The sequence below is a fragment of the Giraffa tippelskirchi genome, chromosome 2 (assembly GCF_054371585.1).
Source record: "Giraffa tippelskirchi isolate mGirTip1 chromosome 2, T2T-mGirTip1v1.2.pri, whole genome shotgun sequence".
Lineage (NCBI taxonomy): Eukaryota > Metazoa > Chordata > Mammalia > Artiodactyla > Giraffidae > Giraffa > Giraffa tippelskirchi.
In genome coordinates, this window is record NC_137276.1 from 26,013,372 (window position 1) to 26,034,283 (window position 20,912).

A 20,912-nucleotide genomic window follows, 5' to 3' on the forward strand; every position below is an offset into this window, starting at 1 on the left:
TCCTAGAAAACCTACTTCATGGGTGAACATTTTAGCGAGATGAGAAAAGTCATCTTTCCGATATCACAGAGCTTGGCTACAACCCAAGAAAAGCTGAGAAGCTGGGAGTGAGATGAATTCTTTGTGGAAAATAAATGTCCTTTGTTGTTGTTTTGTTTTCCTGTGGATGGTTCTGGACAGGTTTTGGGTTTTAGAGCTCAATAAACTCGAATAGACCATTGCTCTTTTGGCCTTTAAGACAAGCTGAGATCTACAAAGGGATAAAACCTCAAGCTGAGGATTAGGCTTAATCTGTCCAGGACTGGTCTAGTGATGATGGGATGGAGATTTGCAAGGAAAGAAAGTTGAGAGAGGTAAAGTGGGTTTAGGAGGATTGCGCGCTTCCTAAAAATGGTGAAACACACTGCTTATTATCTTTGGAAGCTCGGGGCTGCTCCTTGCATCACTGATTAGATAAAAAAAATTTGTGGGTCTTAGATTTTATTTCTAATATCAAAAATCGTTCACAGTGAAAACTCACCCATTTTCCTCAATTGTCCCTCCAAGTCCATTCTCTGGGATAGTCTGTCTTTCACCTTCCAGACTAAGAAAGAAAGAGCACTCCTCTTCCTGTGATCTGCATGGTGTAGAGGTCAGGGCCTCTCCGCCTGAATACCAGCCACAGATATTCCCTAGGAACCCATTTGGAGACCTCCATTTTCATCTAAAACCCAGTCAGATTGCATAGAGTAAGACATGCTTTTCCACTGCTTTTTCAATTTGATTTTGTTGTTTCTCCTTTGCTCTAGCACAGGGCAAGTTCAGCTTCCCAGGTCATGGCTGATTCCAGCCCAGATCTCTTTCCTAGAGTTCACACTTCTTGCTCACCTTCTATCATCTACCTGCCATTTACTCTGGGAGCAGTAGCAAGATTTGCCTCCTCACCTTCTTTTCTAGTGGTGGCTTTAAAATGCTCAAGTTGTAGTTAAAGGAATATTGTGTTTTCTGGGGGTGGGGTGGGGGTGCAGGGGGGGCTTGATGGAAACACAAATAAGTCAACTAGTGAGGGAGTGGCAATAGAAACTATCCAGAGCTTAAGAAGTACTTGAGAAGAAAGTTTGACTGTTGTCCAAGCCACTTCTCTCTGTGACTCAGCAATGTGGGATTTTTGTCAGCCAGTCAGTGCAGTCCCTTAACACCAAGCACCACCTGTGTTTGGCATTCACATTTCAGCAAAGAATTCTTCAGGGCAGAAACACGTAGCTCCACTCCTTCCTCACCCTATGTCACCAAAGTGCATCACCATCTCTGATTGTGGTAATCAGACACCCAGGAGCATCCTGGATTCTTCCTTCTCTCTTACCCCTCTTTATCAATCCATTACCAAAGCCCATAGTTGTTTTTTTTTTTTTTAATATTTATTTATTTATTTGGCTGCTTCAGGTCTCAGTTGTAACATGCGGGATCTTTGATCTTCATTGTGGCATGTGGGATCTTCAGTTGTGGCTTACAAACTCTTAGATGCAGCAGGTGGGGTTTAGTTCCCTGACTAGGGATCAAACCCAGGCCCCCTGCACTAGGAACACAGAGTATTCTTCACTGGACCACCAGGGAAGTCCTGGTATAGGTTATTACCTTTAAAATATTTTTAACACATTGCCTCATCAATGGCTTTCAACTGGGGATGATTTTGTCCCCTCCCCCCTGCCGCCTGCCACAGAACACTTGACAATGTCCATAGACATTTAAAAAAGTTATTTTACTTACTTATTTTTGTCTGTGCTGGATCTTTGTTGCTGTGCAGGCTTTTCTCTTGTTCCAACAAGTAGGGGCTGCTCTCTAGTTTCAGTACAAGGCTTCTCATTGTGGTGGCTTCTGTTGTAGAGCATGTGCTCCAAGGTGCTGAGGCTTCAGTAATTGCCACACATGGGCTCAGTAGTTGCTGCTCCCAGGCTTAGTTGCTCTGAAGCATGTGAGATCTTCCCTGTTGAGGGATCAAACCCATTTCTCTTGCACTGGCAGGCGGATTCTTTACCATTGAGTCACCAGGGAAGTCCCCATAGACATTTTTAATTGTCATAACAGTGGAGGTGCTACTAACAGGGATGCTGCTAAACATCTTGCAATGAGACCTACCCCCATATCCAGTCCCAGATGCCAGTAGTGCTCAGCTTGACAACCCTGCTTTGCTTCCCTCCTTAGAATCATGAAATCAATTCCTAACAGATCTTCCTATTTCTCCCCACTCTCCTACCCAATTGATAATCCTCCAGCCAGAATGATCTTTTATAAACATAAATCTTATCTTGTCATTCCCCTGTTTAAAACTGTTTAATGTCTTTCCCTGGCTCTTAGGATAAAGACCAGAATTCACAACTTGGCCTTTACCTGGCCCTTGCTCCTTCTCCAGCCTTCAGTGTTTTCTACTGACCTTCCTCTATTTCAGTAACACTGCCCTTCCCAGTTCTTACCATCTGTTGTCCTGCCTTGATACTTTTTAAAAAACTGTCCTCTGTTCCCCATCCCCTGCCCCTCAGCAATCACTCTTTATCCTTTAAATCTCAGTGAAAACAGCACATGCACACAGCAATCAGCTTTGACACTGCCCATCCAACCAGGAGAGAATTAAACCACAAGCCCTCATAATATCGTTTTCCTTTTCTTCTTAATTCAACCTACCATTCTACCTTTATGTAATGAAATGGATGTCTATTCCTCACTCGCTGGGCTCCACCAAGAAGGAAGTTCTTCTAAGTTCCACAAAGAAAGGAACTGTATCTGGTTTGCTTACTATTTTGTTCCAAGCGACTAGCACAATGCACAGTAATACTCAGTAAATATTAATATTTGCGAATGAAATGAAGACGAGAAGGTGGCAAGATGAGAAGGAGAGACATAAAGAAGGGAAGAAAGAGGACCAGAAGGGAGGGAGGGAGTGCAGAAGTAAAGCTGGGGGTGGGGGGTGGGGGGCGGGGGGGGGAGGGCAAGAGAGGGAAGGGAGGAAGCAAGGACAAACTGCGGATCTTTTGACCTGTTCCTTCCAGAAGCTGTATGCCTCCTTGAAATAGTGGAGGGTATATTAGAGTATGTAGTTAGTAATCAAAGGCTTGAAGCTCTAGATTTAGACTCGATCTGGCTTTAAGTCCCTCTTAGTTTTGTAGTCTTGGGCAATTACTTCCGGAGAAGGCAATGGCACCCCACTCCAGTACTCTTGCCTGGAAAATCCCATGGACGGAGGAGCCTTGTAGGCTATAGTCCATGGGGTCGCTAAGAGTCGGACACGACTGAGTGACTTCACTTTCACTTTTCCCTTTCATGCACTGGAGAAGGAAATGGCAACCCACTCCAGTATTCTTGCCTGGAGAATCCCAGGGACGGCGGAGCCTGGTGGGCTGCAGTCTATGGGGTCGCACAGAGTCGGACACGACTGAAGCGACTTAGCAGCAGCAGCAATTACTTCTCTTACCCTGCTTTCCTTTTCTACAAAATGGGCCTGATAGAGGATTTGAATATTAAATGAAATAATATCTGAACTGCCCTTAGAACAACGTCTGGCACGGTCAGCACTCAATATTAAAGCCTGCTATTGCTATTTATTAATTTGTGTAATTACTTGTCCGAGGCTGGACCACTCCAGCACCCACCCTGGGGCCAGCCCCTCGTTTCGCCCTCCGCTCTCCCATTGGTTGAGACAGCTCAGCGCTCCCACCAATCCGCTTGGCTCAAGAGAGAGAAGCTGAAAGGGCAGAGCCAATGGGCGCAGGAGTTACGGTATCCCGGATACGGTGGAAACAGCGGCGGCTCTGCCAGCCCAGCGGCCAGGGACCTCAGCGTAACCGTTGTAGACCCTGGCCTGGGTCAGGTGTTGGCTGCCCCCGGCCGGCTGAGAAATATCTGGGCCATGGCGCAAGGCCGGGAGCGAGATGAAGTCCATAACGTCGCTCTCGGCCCGTCCCTGTCCGTGAGGTGCGGCGTCCCTGCGACTGACTCCTCTCGCGGAAATTCTTCCCTCACAACTACAACCTCTCCCTGCCCTTTGCTTCCTCTTGTCCTGTAGACCTGCCGTCCCACAAACTCGACCTTTTCTTCAGCCACCAGCGCCTTCCTGCAGACTCCCTTTCTCTGTGACTTCGCTCCCCTCATTTCCTCATTCAATGACAACAGTTCCATCTCTTTCTACTCCTCCCTGCCCCCCACCCCAAGCTCTCACCCCACCCCACCCCCTACCCCGCCGCTGTCTTACCCAGCACTCCTCTCCTACACTCTTCATTTCGGCCTCCTCTTTCTGGCTGTTACCTTCAATAATCTTTTCCGTTCATATATGTTCCCCACCGCCCACACCCATCCCAGTGACAGCCCTCTTTCCATCCTAATGGTCTTTGGTGATTTTCTCCGTACTTAGGGCCATCAGTCCTTTGCTTCTGTCTCCTATCCACCGACTCTGGATTTTGTTTGCACTTGTAGTGGCCTTTGAAAAACATAAAACGCTGCGCAGGTGTAAACTGGTGTTGCTTTCCTTCCACATTCATGAGTGTTACTTGCAATGTGTTCCACACAGCATCCTTCACCGGTCCTGGCTGTACTCCCTATTCCCTTGAAGTTTCTCTCTGAACCAGTGTCCTTCTCCGGTCCTCTCCATCATCTTTAAGCTTATCTTTAACATTTAAATAGAGGTAGACTCTCCCCTCATCTCAGACTCTCATCTTTGTCTTCTTGCTCTAGCTTAACATTCACCACACACTCCTTACTTAAAAATATATTACTTTTGTGTTCTAACCTTTTCATTCATGTCTACTTACTTCTTTCACTTTGTGCATTTATCTCTAGTTTTAGATCTAAAATATAGCTGCACACGCTCCATCTTAGTAAAGAAGCAATTTTTCTATGTGGCTCAGAGCCACTAAGCAGGCTCGCTCTCTCTTTTTTTTTAACTTTTCATCTTATACTGGAATATAGCTGATCAACAACCTTGTGATAGTTTCAGGTGGATCCAGGCTATCTTATTTAAAGCTTTTTTGAACGTGTATTTTTAAAATCAAAACTAGTTTTAAAGGTAAGGCTGAGGGTGCACCTGTTTTCTATTAGAATCAAGCTCTTTTTGCTGTCTCTTGTTTTTACTTTTTCTTTTCCATGCATACAAGACCTCAGAAATCCTTCTGAGATTTTCTCAGAAGGAAGATTTTCTTTAAGGTTTGAACAGAGGTTGTGCTTCATTAGAAAACTCTCTGAAGAAGATTCTCAAGACCTGTGAAACTTTAGGTCTACACTTAAGTTTCTTTAGCGCCTGAACTGGAACTGGTCTCATAGCAACCTTGTGTGTTCTTTTATCTGAGAGATGGTTTGGGGCAGAAAGTGGGTGAAAAGAGAATAGATTGTGTTTCAAAAATGTTCATGATCTATTGTTTGCTTTGTTTAAAACAGAAAGAAAGAAAAAGTATTTGAAATGTATTCTATTCTACTAATGTGACTTTTTTTTTTCCCCAAAGATGGGTGCAAGGATTCCCCAAGCAGAATGTTCATTTTGTCAACGACAGCACCATTTGCTACCCTTCTGGGAATTTCGTAATATTTATCAATATTGAAACCAAGAAAAGAACTATACTCCAGTGTATGAATGGAATTGTGGGCGTCGTGGCAACTAACATTCCTTATGAAGTTGTGGCTTTTTCTGATCGACGGCTAAGACCACTCATATACATATACAACTTTCCTGGATTAACCAGAAGGGCCAAATTAAAAGGTATCTTACAAGACCCTTCCTCTGACATGACTGAAAGATTTTGTTTTAAGATGTGACCAGATCTAGCTCTTGTACATGAAGGTTTTCTTTCTTTTTTTTTTTTTTTGCAAGATTGTTTTTTCAGTTTTGGTGGTTTTTGTTTTGTTTTTTTGGAAAACACATTTATAAGGAAGGAAACAGAGTGATCACTGAGAATTTAATTAAGTAGGCTAGAGCCTTGCTACTCAATATGTGTTCTCCTTACAATCAACATTGCATCACCTAGGATGCTTGTTGTAAATGCAGAAACTCTGCTCTTATCAGTACCTACTGAATGTAATCTACATTTTAACCAGATTCCCTAGGTGATTCATAAGTACATTAAACTTGAAAGGTGCTGGATTAGAATCCTCTATTAGAACAGTAAATGCTGTTTGTAAACCTTTTTCAGAACAATATTTTCTTTCCTTATGATTTATTGAAAATCTAACTGAATGGATATCATATAACTTCTAAAGGATAAGTCTCTGAGCCTCACTTTCCTTATGCATGAAATGAAGATAATGGTATCTACTGTTAACAAGTGAAACTATATATAACATATATAATTGCATAATATATAATGTATGTGAAAATATATGTATATATAATGTATATATATATATATATATATATATATATCACATGTTGTTTAGTCATGTCTGACTCTTGCAACCCCATGGACAGTATGCTAGGTTCCTCTGTCCATGGAATTTCCCAGGCAAGAATATGAAGTGGGTTGCCGCTTCCTTCTCCATATGTCATATATACAATGTCAATCAATGTTTCCTACCATTTAAGTTATTATTAACTCATTCATAGACACAACTGTCCCGGACTGGCCTACTGCACATCTGCTGAAGCCCCCATGTAACCATTCCCTCATGTAGCACATCTGGGGCAGAAAGCTCAGGAGGGCTTGAGGCTATAGCGTCTTAGTTCTGTAACTTTTGGTGAAAGAAGTCTGTGGATCATGCCAAGGAATTTATCATTTAATATTTTATTTGTGGGAAATCTGTGGTCTCAACAGAGTAAAACAGCATTTAAAACATAACCCTGACATTGGGAACTATCTACAGGCATATCTTGTTCTATTATGCTTTGCTTTATTGTGCTTTATAGATACCGTATTTTTTAAAGATTGAAGGTTCGTTGCAGCCCTGCATTGAGCCAGTCTACTGGCACCATTTTTACAATAAGTATTTGCTGACTTCGGGTCTCTGTGTCACATTTTAGTAGTTATTACAGTTTTTCAAGCTTTCTCATTATTATAATATTTGTTATAGTGATCAATGACCTATTCAATAGAATACAGTAACTGTTGTATTTGTTTTGGGGTGCCACAAACTACACCCGTATAAGATGGCAGACTTAATCTCTAAATCTTTTGTTATGTTTTGAATGTTCCACTAAGCAACCATTCCCCTGTCTTTCTCTCCCTCCTCAGGCCTCTCTATTTCTTGAGACACAGCAATATTGAAATTAAGCCCATTAATAACCCTACAATATTGAAATTAGGCCATTAATAACTTCCCTGGTGGCTCAGTGGTAAAGAATCTACAATGCAGGAGGCACTGGAGGTGCGGGTCGATCCCTGGGTAGGGAAGACCCCCTGGAGGAGGAAACAGCAACCCACTCCAGTATTTTTGCCTGGAGAATCCCATAGACAGAGGAGTCTCGCAGGCTACAGTCCATAGTGTCTCAAAGAGTCGAACGCGACTGAAACGACTGAGCGTGTAGCACAATAACCCTACAATGGCCTCTAAGTGTTCGAATGAAAGGAAGAGTCACACACCTATCCCTTTAAATCAAAAGCTAGAAATAATTAAGCTCAGTGAAGAAGACATGTCAAAAGCCAAGAGGGGTCAAAAGCTAGGCCTCTTGCACCAAATAGTTAACTAAGTTGTGAATGCAAAGGAAAAGTTCTTAAAGGAAATTGAAAGTGCTGCTCCAGTAAACACAGATGTAAGAAAACAAAATAGCATCATTGCTGATACGGAGAAAGTTTTAATGATCTATATGATCAAATAGCCTTAAATTCCCTTAAGCCAAAACCTATTCAAAAGCCAGGCCCTAACTCTTTAGTTCTATGAAGACTGAGAGAGCCAAGGAAGCTGCAGAAGAAAAATTCAAAGCTATCAGTCTTGGTTCATGAGGTTTAAAGAAAGAAGTCATCTCCATAATATAAAAGAGGAAGGTGAAACAACAAGTGCTGATGTAGAAGCTGTAGCAAGTCATCCAAAAGATCTTGCTAAGATAATTAATAAAGGTGGCTAGACTATGGAACAGATTTTCAGTGTATTCAGATGAATCAGCTTTGTACTGGAAGAAGATGCCTTCTAGGACTTTAATACAGAGAGAAACGGTCAGTACCTGGTTTCAAAGCTTCAAAGGCAGGCTGACTCTTGTTAGGGATAAATGCAGCTTGTGACTTGAAGTTGAAGCCAATGCTCATTTACCATTTTGAAAATCCTAGAGCTCTTAAAAGTTACGGTAAATCTACTCTGTGTATACACTACAAATGTGTTGCCTCTACTCTACACTTCCTGGATGAGAGCATATCTGTTTACAGCATGTTTTACTAAATATTTTAATATTCAGTAAAGTATTTAATGTTTAACAATTTAATATTTCACTAATGAGACCTACTGCTCAGAAGAGACATTCCTTTCAAAATATTACTGCTCATTGACAGTGCACCTGGTCACCCAAGGATTCTGATGAAGATGTGCAATGAGATTAATGTTGTTTTCATGCCTGATAACACAACATCCCTTCTGCAGCCTGTGGATCAAGAAGTAATTTCTCCTGTCAAGTCCTATTGTTCAAGAAATATATTTTGTAAGACTGTAGGTGCCACAGGTAGTGACTCCTTTAATAGGTCTGGGCAAAGTATTAATAGATTGAAAACCTCTAGAAAAGATTCACCATTCTAGATGCAATTAAGAACATTTGTAATTCATTGAAAGAGGTCAAAATATCAATACTAATAGGAGTTTGAAAGGAGTAAATTCCGACCCTGATGGATGACTCAGCGGTTCAAGACTTTAATGGAGGAAGTCATTGCAGATGTGGTGGAAATGGTAAGAGAACTAGAATGAGAAGTGGAGCCTGAAGATGTGACTGAATTGCTGCTCTCTCATTGTAAAACTTAAACAGATGAGGAGTTTCTTCTCATGGATGAGCTAAGAAAGTAGTTTATTGAGTTGGAATGTGTTTCTGGTGCCAATGCTATGAGGTTGTTGAAATGACAAGAAAAGGCTTAGAATATTACATAAACTTGGCTGATAAAGTGATGGTAGAGTTTGAGAAGACTGACTTCAGTTTTGAAAGGAGTTCTACACTGGGTAAAATGCTATCAAACAGCATTGCATGCTACAGAGATATCATTCATGAAAGAAGAGACTTTGATGTGGCAAACTTCACTGTTGTGTTACTGTAATTGCCACAGCCACCCAGCCTTCAGCAATCACTTCCCCAATCAGTCAGCAGCCATCAACATCGAGGCAAGTCCCTCCACCAGCAAAAAGATTATTATTTACTAAAGGCTCAAATGATGCTTAGCATCTTTTGTTAATCTCGTCTCCAAGGGATCTTCCCAACCAAGGGATTGAACCCAGGTCTCCTGCATTGCATGCAGATTCTTTATAGTCTGAGTCACCAGGGAAGTCCAAGAATACTGGAGTGGGTAACCTATACCTTCTCCAGCAGATCTTCCCAACCCAGGAATCGAACCGGAGTCTCCTGAATTGCAGGTAGATTCTTTACCAGCTGAGCTATCAGGGAAGCCCCATCTTTTGGTAATGAAATATTTTAAAATTAAGAAAGGTACATTTTTAAAACATAATCCTATTGCACACTTACTAGACTACAGTATAGTTTAAATATAACTTTTATGTGTACTGGGAAACCAAAAAAACTTTGTGACTTTCTTTATGCAATATTTGCTTTATTGCACTGGTCTGAAGCCAAACCCATAATCTCCAAAGTATGCCAGTACATGAATGTAACCACCCTTCTTCTTTAAAATTTCCCCAAGCTTTATTATTTGGCTGTTGCCCTGTTCAAGCAATGAAAGTTAATTCAAACCAACAGCCAGCATTCATGTTAAATAATGAAACTCCAAAAGCATTTACAATTAAGTTACGACTAAGTCACTGAGGATACCTGTTGTTACCAGTAATATTAAAACCAACTTGGAGTTTCCAGCCAATGCAACAAAATATGAAACTGAAAAATTATACATATGGAAAAGGAGTTAATAGTATACTAATAAAATAATGCTCAATAAGATGCTGATTTCAAAATAAATATCCATGCAATTGGAAGATGTAAACACTTAGGAGTGCTCCAAGGAAGAAATGTGACTGACCTCAATGAAGAAAAACATAAAAGTCACTGATATAAAATATTTAAACATAAACAGGCATATTCCTGCATGAAAATTATAGTTATTATAACTATATTTCTCATATTCTTCACGGAATGTAAATCATAGGTTTATCATGTTTTAGAGAGCCAGGAATACTTAAATAAATGTTCTTCCAGAACAAAAAGTAGAGAATGAGAATAATTTGAAACAGCTTGATGCCAAGGCCAAGGGCCCTCTTAGCATAATGGTGCTGCAGACAGGTAGATTGTGGTATTGGTATAGGGATCACTCCATCAGTGGAAGAGTTGAAGGCTGGGGACAGGCTCTAGATCTATAAAGCTAAGTATATGATGAAGATGCTCACAGACATGCACATACACACATACAATAGATGATCTGGATTATTCAATGATGGTGTTAAGAAAACTATTAGAACAAAAGTATCAAGTTAGGTACTCGTTGTTATCATACTGTACACCAAAACTTAAACAAAAATAAGAGCTCATTATAAACAACAAACCCATCGAAAAGTAGAAAATATGTGGTGGAAAACTGAAATAATTTGAGGATGGAGAAGAACTTTTCACATAAAGGATGCAACTTAAAATAGACATATTTTTGATTACATACAAATTTAAAACTTGTGAACATCTAAAATACCATAAAAATTAAAAAGCAAATAACTGAGGGAAATATTTGAACAAATATGACCAAGTATTTTCAGAGCATTTATGAAACGATAAGGAAAAAAGACTGATATTCTGATAGAGCAGTGGAACTTGTCCAAACCACAAGACTAGCAATGTCCAAAAGCATAAAGTCTTCCATCTCAATATTCATTTTATTTATTTTTCAACATTCATTTAAAAGAGTTTCTTAAACTGAGATGTTTTTCTGCTTATCAAGATCACAATTTTTTTAAAGCTTATACTTGCTAGGCAGAGTGTTAAATTGATAACATTTTTGTTATTGTTGAAGGTAGAGGTAAAAGGTGATACAAAGACATGAATGTAAAGAAGACAAACATAGAAGGCAAAGCTTGCATCTATGGAACCACACTGAGGAACAGCAGCTAAAGGAGGGGAAACCAGAGCCTCACATAAAAGGAAGGCAGAAGCAGATACTTCCCTGTATTAGCATCCTCACTATGCACATTTTAAACACATTGCTAAGACTTTTAAAGTCATGTTTCATTTCTTCAGCTGCAGGTACAAATGAGAAAAGAAGTTTTTTAGTTGTTCTAAAGACTTAAAGATATTAAGTTAAGGGCCAGATATGACCTATGGGATAGAGATATGGAAGCAAGCTAGAATTATTACAACTCTTCAAGGATTTTCAAGTTGTTTGAATGAATAACTTTTCTAATTACCATGTTTCATGTATTTATTCTTGGGCCATTTCAAGTCACACAGGGACGTACATGGTGCAGTGTACTCAATTTTACACTGAAATCATGAGACAGCAACCTCATGGCTTAATTCACTCTAAAATCTTTTAAAAATGGATCTTAACTTTGCTCATAACTTTCTGTTAATAGTGTTAGAAGTCAGTCAAAACTCTTATTCTAGGGGCCAAAGCTTTGAATTATGTAAAAATTATTAAATAAGGGAAATTAAACTATAAGACTATATAGTTAATCTGAACATGATTAAATCCTTATAATGGGTTTTTATATTATAGGCAACGTTCTCCTAGACTACACTTTACTTTCCTTCAGTTACTGTGGCACCTACCTGGCTAGTTACTCCTCCCTCCCAGAATTTGAACTGGCCCTCTGGTAAGTTGCAGCCTCCTGCAGAATTCTTTTCACTGGGTCACATTTTAATATTGTCCTTCTAGATTGTATCAAAGGACATCTACATGAAAAATCTGGAACAAGGAAAAGTGAAACAAATAAAAGTCCTAATCATTGGCTTAATATAATCACTACTTTCAGGCAGCAAATTGGCAGGGCAAAAGCTAAAAGAGATTAAGTACTGTCTTTCTCTTCTTATTAATATGTTATAATACTCCTTTGTCAGGTAAAGAATACATGGATAATTACATAAAGTTTTATCTTTTCTTAAATCATATGATCAGTTCAGTTCAGTCACTCAGTAGTGTCCAACTCTTTGCAACTCCATGAACCGCGGCACACCAGGCTTCCTGTCCATCACCAACTTCCAGAGTCCACCCAAACGCATCTCCATTGAGTCAGTGATGCCATCCAACCATCTCATCCTCTGTCATCCCCTTCTCCTCCTGCCCTCAATCTTTCCCAGCATCAGGGTCTTTTCAAATGAGTCAGCTCTTCGCATCAGGTGGCCAAAGTGTTGGAGTTTCAGCTTCAGCATTAGTCCTTCCAATGAATATTCAGGACTGATTTCCTTTAGGATGGACTGGTTGGATCTCCTTGCAGTCCAAGGGACTCTCAAGAGTCTTCTCCAACACCACAGTTCAAAAGCATCGATTCTTTGGCGCTCAGCTTTCTTTATAGTCCAACTCTCACATCCATACATGACCACTGGAAAAACCATAGCCTTGACTAGATGGACATTTGTTGACAAAGTAATGTCTCTGCTTTTCAATATGCTGTCTAGGTTGGTTATAACTTTCTTTCCAAGGAGTAAGCATCTTTTAATTTCATGGCTGTAGTCACCATCTGCAGTGATTTTGGAGCCCAGAAAAATAAAGTCAGCCACTGTTTCCACTGTTTCCCCATCTATCTGCCATGAAGTGATGGGACCGGATGCCATGATCTTAGTTTTCTGAATGTTGAGCTTTAAGCCAACTTTTTCACTCTCCTCTTTCACTTTCATCAAGAGGCTCTTTAGTTCTTCTTCACTTTCTGCCATAAGGGTGGTGTCATCTGCATATCTGAGGTTATTGATATTTCTCCCGGCAATCTTGACTCCAGCTTGTGCTTCCTCCAGCCCAGCCTTTCTCCTGATGTACTCTGCATATAAGTTAAATAAGCAGGGTGACAATATGCAGCCTTGACGTACACCTTTTCCTATTTGGAACCAGTCTGTTGTTCCATATCCAGTTCTAACTGTTGCTTCCTGACCTGCATACAGGTTTCTCAAGAGGCAAGTCAGGTGGTCTGATATTCCCATCTCTTTCAGAATTTTCCACAGTTTATTGTGATCTACACAGTCAAAGGCGTTGGCATAGTCAATAAAGCAGAAGTAGATGTTTTTCTGGAACTCTCTTGCTTTTTTGATGATCCAGCAGATGTTGGCAATTGATCTCTGGTTCCTCTGCCTTTTCTACAACCAACTTGAACATCTGGAGGTTCATGGTTCAAGTATTGGTGAAGCCTGGCTTGGAAAATTTTAAGCATTGCTTTATACCTTTGAATTATTTTATACTTTCCACTAATGTTGAAATTAAGATGTCTCTATATTAGAGCTCAGTTTGAAGTAATTATTTTTAGGGACATTAGAACAATTATATGTTCAGAGAATAGAACATCATACCCCATTTTCCAGCTGTAAAGAAAATGCTTGTTAATAAGACACATGTCTGGTCTTTGCTGGGTCACTTCATGTGTCCACCTTCAAAGATGCACTCACTGTTCTATCCATAATATAGACTCCTTCTGGGGGAAATTTGTCTTATTAAGATGAAATATGGAATGTTCCAACGATGATTGAGAATACCCCTTGCACACCAGCTTTTCTCGGGGCTGCTGTGGTGACTCAGCTGTTAAAGAAGCCACCTGCCAGTGCAGGAGATGCAAGAGACTTGAATTCAGTCCCTGGGTGGGGAAGATCCCCTGGAGAAGTAAATGGCAACCCACTCCAGTATTCTTGCCTGGAAAATTCCATGGACAGAGGAGCCTGGTGGGTGTCAGTTCATGGGGTTGCAAAGAGTCAGACATCACTGAGTGCTTACACACACACACACACACACACACACACACACACACACACCAGCATTTCTCATGGAAGAATGTAATAATCTAAATTCAGAGAATAACATTTAGTTTATGTAGAGTTACTTTTAAAAAAATAAAATAACGTTACTGAGATATAATTGATGTATAATAAACTATATATATACAACTTGATGATTTTGACTTACTCATGAAACCATCACCATGATCAGGATGATGAATATATCCATCATCTCCAAAAGTTTTCCTGTGTTCCTTCAGATTCTTCTTTCAGATCCAGGTATACCACACATACCTGTGGCTCCCCAGGATAAAGCATCCACCTGGCAATGCAGAGGGTGCAAGAGACTCAGGGTTCATCCCTGTGTTGGGGAGATCCCCTGGAGAAGGAAACAGCAACCCACTCCAATATTCTTGCCTGGGAAATCCCGTGGACAGAGAAACCTGGTGGGCTACAGTCCATGGGGCCTCACAGAGTCGGCCATGACTGAGTGACTGGGCACACATACCTGTACACCATTGCTTCCCTGCCTTCACGCCTGGGGAACCAGTGGTGTATTTTCTCTCACTGTGAATTAGTTTGCATATTATAGAATTGCATATACATTATATACTCTTTTTTTTTCATCTGACTTCTTCCATGCTGCACAGTTATTTTTAAATTCTCCCATGCTGCTCTGTGTTTCAATAGTTCATTCCTTTACATTCCATGGTATATAGCACAATCTGTTTACTCACTCATCTGTTAAGGATTGTTTTAGTTTGCTAGGGCTGCCATTAACAAAGTACCACAAACTGAGTGGTTTAACCACAGAAATTTATTGTCTCAGTTCTGGAGGGCAGAAATCTGAGATCAAGGTGTCAGCAGGATTGATTCCTGCTGAAGGCTGTGACGGAGAATCTGTTCCTGATTGTGAATAACTGTCCTCGTGTTGACATGGTGTTCTCCCTTCCATGTGGCTTCCACCAGGTGTTCACATGGTGTTTGTATATCTGTCTCTTAATTTCCCCTTTTATAAGGTTACTAATCATATTGGAGTCGGGCCACACTAAATGACTTCATTTCATTTAGGAAAGACCCTCCTTCCAAATAAAGTCACACTCTGAGATACTGAGGATGAGGACCTTAACCTATGAACTGTGGGAGACACAAATCAATCCATAGCAGTACTTAAAAGATGAGTAGGAATGAGATTTGTGAAGAGGAGAAGGAAGGAGATTCTAAGCAGAGAAAAGGCATGCGCAAAGGCCACGAGGTCAGAAAATATGGCAAATTTGAAGATTTAATTAAGAGGTCGTAATGATGTAAACAAGAGACCAGCCATGAGAGGCAAGCCCAAAGGGGCAGTGTGAGGCCAGTGTGTGATCAGCCTTGTAAATATGTGATCATGGAGTTTATCATCCAAATCTGGACACTTGTGAGAATGAAAGGGGTATGTTATTAATAATTAATCCAAAAGGATTCTTATCCTCTGTATAAGTCATGCCAGTTGGCACATCCTTTATCATAGAGGCAATGGGAGTCTATTAAGGACTTTTACCAGGGATGTGCAGCACCATTGGGCTTGGTGACTGACTGAATGTTGGGCGTGGTGCTGAGCGAGAGGGACATTTGAGGGTTTTACCCAGAGTTGTGACTTGGGAAACATGGGGATATTATGGTGCTTTGCAGAAAGATATAGAAGGCCTGGGTGGAGGGAGGTTGGAAGAGGCGATTGGGGAAGATGAGTTGGGACAAGCTGAGTTGAGGGTGCTTGAGATAAAGAAATGGTGATGTCTAGTTGGCAGTTGATATATCAGTTAGGATTAAGGTTCAGTTGCTGCCACAGAAACCCAAATCACCCTAAAGAGATGGCTTAAACAAGACAGGAGTTTTTTTTCTCCCATGTAGCAGTTTGGATATGAGCAGCCCGTGGCTGATCTGGTGGCTTACCGGTGTCTGGGATCTGTCTCCCCTATTCTGTTGTTCTCACACTCCTAGGGTGTTGTCCTCATCTCTAGTCTAAAGTGGGGCACCAGCCATATATTTTGGGGAGCCACATGGAAGGGAAAAGCATAATGGGGAGAGCACAAACCTTTGCTGGACACATAGCATGGGAATGGCATGCATCACTACCACTTAGAGCCCACTGGCCAGCTTAGTCACAAGCCACATGGAGCTGCAACGCATGCTGGGAAATATGGTCCTCACTGTGGGTGACCATATACCTGGTTAAAAACTAGGGGGTTCTGTTACTAAGAAGGAGAAAGGAGAATAGATTTTGAGAGGCGCAGTTTGCTTCTATCCTAGATAACTAGGACCAGAGCTCAGGAGAGAGCACTGGAGGTTAACATTTGGGAGTTGTTAAGTTAGATTAGTAGTCAGAGTGCTAAAAGTGGATACAGCACCTGCAGAGAACCTTGGACAGAACCTAGAGGAACGCCAATAAAAGGGACTGAAAGGGGAAGAAGGCCTCATAAGACACTCAGAAGGAGCAGTCATGGAGCAAGGACGAACAGAGGCAGGGAGGTTCCAGAATGCACCTGAGCCTGGATTCTGAAGAAAGCAGAGCCTGAGGCAGAAACTCACATGCCCCTTCTTTAGGAGAGAGTACAGTTCCAGGAAGGAGGCAAGCTAGAAAGGGGGAGGGAGGGAGGGAAGGAAGAGAGCCAATGTGAGCACACATTAATTCACTGGGCACCACTTAGCTGCTCTATCCCACAGGTGGTCTTTTGAGAGGCCGTGTGGAATACTGTGAACATGCACAGTCCCTGGGCAGTGACACAAGGGGCTGGGAAGGGGAGAGGAAGATATGGGAACTTGCCCACCACTCCTGTTACCCCATCAATCAAAAGTTCCCTGTACAGGGTATTAATTCCACCCCGCTTTCAGACTTAGTGCAACCTGAGGCTCTGGGTGTGTAGAGCAGGCATGAGATGAGGTGCAAGCAAAGTGGGCCCATGAAGTTAGTTGAAGCCTATGCAGTTAGACAGCCACCGAGTCAGCTAGGCAGAACAGGTGATCCAGGGCCCAGAAACAGCATGGGGCTGACAGCGGTTTCATATAAGAGCTTGGTGACAGAGAGTCCAAGAGTCATCCCAGAAGGTAGGTGTGGTGAGCGGAGTCCAGTCCTGCAGAAGTTAAGTTAGACAAGGACTGAGAAGAACCTGCCGGATTTGGGATGAAGGTGGATGTCAGTGGATCTTGGAGACAGACAGATGGGAGACAGATATCTATGTCAGTGGAATGGTGGTGATGGGGTGCAGATATCCTGGGATGAAGGGAGAACAGGAGTGAGGAAGAGGACGCAGTGAGTTTAAACAACTCACTCAGGGAGGTTGGCTCCAAGGGAAGAGAGACATGAAAGTGTGCGATTAGGGGAGGGATTTTTTAAAAGATGGTACAGATGAGCACTTCAGGGTTGACAGGAGTCAGGAGAGAGGGAGAGCCCAAAGGTGCAAAAGAGAAGGAATAATGGGTAAACTAATGTTCTTAAGAAGTCAAGACCTGTAGGGTCCAGAGCACTGGTGGTAAAACTGGCCTTAAGCAGAAGGGAGGATATGTCTTCCATTGTAATGGAAGAGGATAAGGAAAGAATGATACAGAACTTGGCAGGTTGTCACACTCAATCTCAGAAAATTTGGAGGAATTCTCGGCTGATAACCTCTGTTTTCTTCATCGAAGTCAAGGCCGTTTACTGAGAGTAAGAAAGAGCTGGAGGAGTTAGAGCCTTCAGGAAAACGAGAATATTAAAAAATCAGCACTTTAGAGAATAGGAAGGAGAACCAACCAGAGAAACAAAGGAGGATTGGAGGTTGTATTGAGGATCCTCCTTGGTGGTAAAGATTAATTTATAATATCACCAACACACATAGTCCTGTGATATTTGTTCTTTTGTTTCAGCAGCTCAGGTTTTTCAGCCATATCCATCCAGGATTGATGTGTTTTCACATCAGGCAGAAAGTAAAAACAGTCCAGGGAATCAGTGATATCAGCAAGAGATTAGTTAATGTGATCGATGGGACCTCTGTGATGGGGATGGAAGGAGGTGGAAGCAGGAGGGAGCCAAGAGACAGGGTGAACTCCACACAATTTAGTTCTAGTTTGCAATTTGCAACCCTGAGTGGAGTTCTGGCTCCTTGTGAGGGGATAGCTCACGTGAATTTTTCTTCTGTTAATTTTATCTAGCAAAGGACTTTGCTCATGATAGGCCTTCAAGATATTCTCTCAAGTGGGTAAATGAATTAATTTGTTTTAAAGTACTAGTATTATTATTTTTGTTTGTTGTTAAATGGGCAAAAACCAAACAATGTAACCGAGCGTAACCCTATGGGATCTTCTGGGGACAGGTGGTAGTGGTTTAGTCCCTAAGTCGTGTCTGACTCTTTGAGACCCCGTGGACTGTAGCCCGCCAGGCTGCCCTGTCCATGGGATTTCCCAGGCAAGAATACTGGAGTGGGTTGTCATTTCCTTCTCCAGGGGATCTTCCCCACCCAGGGACTGAACCCGCATCTCTTGCATTGGCAAGTGGATTCTTTAGTGCTAAGCCACCTGGGAAGCCTACTGTGATTTTTAAAACTCAGTAAATGATCAGCTGGCATCAGTGCATACAGGGCATCTCAACTTATACGGAGTACTCATCTGTAGTACTAAGCGATTTAGGCACCCACACTTTTCAGCACATGTGATGGTACTTTCCACTTTCTAGATATGAATGGGTCAAATCCAAATTTGATAAGGAGCATGAAACAGCCTTAGTAGCACATTGCAGAGTAATATTTTAAAATAATTGTCTTGCTTTCCTAGGAGGATACACTATAATTATAAGCATAATTATTTTAACCTTGATATTAAGATAATAGATTAATAAATTATATAATAAATTCTCAAGTTATGTAAGTTGTTTTCAAGTTTTGGGGATGGCCAAAAATTCATTCAGGTTTTCATTCTCTCTTATGAAAAAGCCTGAATGAACTTTATGGCCAACCCAATAATAATTAGATATATGTTCTCAAGACATGAAATTCAAATGAATTATTTTTCACCAAACTCAATTTTGTCTCAGGAACTGGGAATCAGGTGTCATTTTGTGCAGGAAGTCACAACCCGGTGTAGATGTGAGCCAGATGACTTTTAACCCCATGAATTGGCACCAGCTGTGCTTGTCAAGTCCAAGTGCAGTAACTGTGTGGACCGTTGAAAGAAGTAACCAGGAACATTATCTCAAAGCAAAGTAAGAGACTTCATTACAACATAGCAAAGTGGGGATTTTTGTTTGCATTCATGTGCCGGAGTCCAGCTCCGGCAGCCAGGGAATCGCCCTGAAGGGATGAACGGGGTCAGCGAATGATGCAGCCTCTCACTCATTTGGACTGCATTTCGGCGGAGAAAATGATGCAGTCTTTAGCTCAAAGCACTGGGCTGCATGTTTATTTTAAGCATCAGGTTTTCTTTTATACTTTTACAAAAGCATTAGGTCAGAGGTATGACATCTTCAGTTTCCCCTCACCCATATTTACTGTCTCCATAAATCATTGTTGTCCTTCAGAGTTCCCTCTTAAGCGTTCTTGTGATAACATTGTAACTCAAGTTTGTCTCTGGGCTGTATATCACATTCCTCAGTTTATTTCTTATCTCTTTAAATCCTGTTATGCCCTAGTAACTTAAGCTCATCATCTCCTAAAAAGGGTTTTAGCTATTAGTATCTCTAAAATACCTAGTTTCCATAAGCTATAGTAAAATATGCCAACACTACAACATACCTTAAACTTTTAGCTTCTAACTATTCTTAATTATTCTTAACCCCTAAACTCAGGGAACTTGTTTTGCCATAAACATTCCCCTTACAGGCAGGTTTCAGATAACAATGTTTCCCATGGTCTCAAGCTGCAGCCTACTTGCTCATCCTGGAGCATTCTTTGTAAAGATCCTTGAACAAATGTCAATAGTTAACTTTATGGATTATAACATTCTTTCCAGCCAACTCAACCAGAGGAAGGAAAGGACAAGTCAGAATCACAAGACCTAACTCCTTCATCCCGGGACCGTGCCTGTGGGATGAGGAGAGGGGGTTGGGGCCGTGCCTCCATTTTGTCAGTAATGCCTATCGCGGCTCCGACATTCATGTAATGGGATTGGGTCAATTTGGTGAATTAAATGGCTTTATACACACATCTTAAAACATCTTTTTCCATACTTTGGAGTGGTTGGTTGCATTTTGAAGGGATTCTCTTTAACTTGATTTCCCATTGAGTTTAAATATCAACCTTATTCCAACATGGTTTAATTTTCCAAAATTGTACGTACTCTTGCCATTTCAAAATATGCCTATTGTATTGAATATGTATGTATTTCTAAAAGATCGTGTTATCGCTTTTTGTTCCTATTATTTTGATACCCAAATGAAATCTCAAAAATAAGAACATTTTAGATATGGGAAATGTATAGATTATATCTTCAGCCACATTGTCTATAAACAAAAGGGTCTTTGCATGTAGTGAAGTCATGGAATTGCCTATTTCAATAGGACTGGGTCAAAGAGAAGTTAAAAGACCAATGTCCTGGTGATAGTTGATGATCATGGTACCTTTGTTGAAAAGAATTCAAAGTCTTAAGGTGGTCCTGAGCCTACCATTCTCTCCACACTCCCAAAGTCAAAGACTAAGGGGACATTGGACATGCACATTCTTGAAGTTGCAGATTTTGAAAACCTGCCTTCTTAAAGAGAAATGTAAAGCTAGTTAGTCAAGTTTTCAAACTGGAGAACCCTAAGAGAGGCACTTCTTTCTCCTCAGTATTCTTTATGTCTCAATTTCATATTTAAGAGAATCCTTTGAATAGCCAAATCTGTCTCAGGGCAGAGTTGACAACACTGTACCTTTTCATAAAGTGGATAATGCCTCTATCAGATCTTTGCCAGGGCAGGCAAGTAATTTATCACATTTTC

General features: G+C 41.1%; 1 protein-coding gene across 15 annotated transcripts in view; it reads left to right on the top strand.

The window, feature by feature from the left end:
* Positions 1–3,757: 3,757 nt before the first annotated feature.
* The window catches only part of CFAP43 (cilia and flagella associated protein 43), a 111,355-nt gene continuing 94,200 nt past the window's right edge, over positions 3,758–20,912 (top strand). For 12 of the 15 annotated variants that reach the window (XR_014069218.1, XR_014069224.1, XM_081543366.1 and 9 more), the window contains exons 1-4: positions 3,758–3,945; positions 5,466–5,719; positions 11,790–11,886; positions 19,032–19,199. Coding sequence is in view for 7 of the 15 variants with exons in the window: in XM_081543366.1 (XP_081399492.1) it covers positions 3,881–3,945; positions 5,466–5,719; positions 11,790–11,886; positions 19,032–19,199 (584 nt within the window). In the remaining 8 variants the exon portion in view is untranslated. Of the gene's footprint in view, positions 3,946–5,465; positions 5,720–11,789; positions 11,887–15,058; positions 15,243–19,031; positions 19,200–20,912 lie in introns of all 15 variants that reach the window. The other 3 variants (XM_081543413.1, XM_081543468.1, XM_081543445.1) reach the window with 2 other exon arrangements.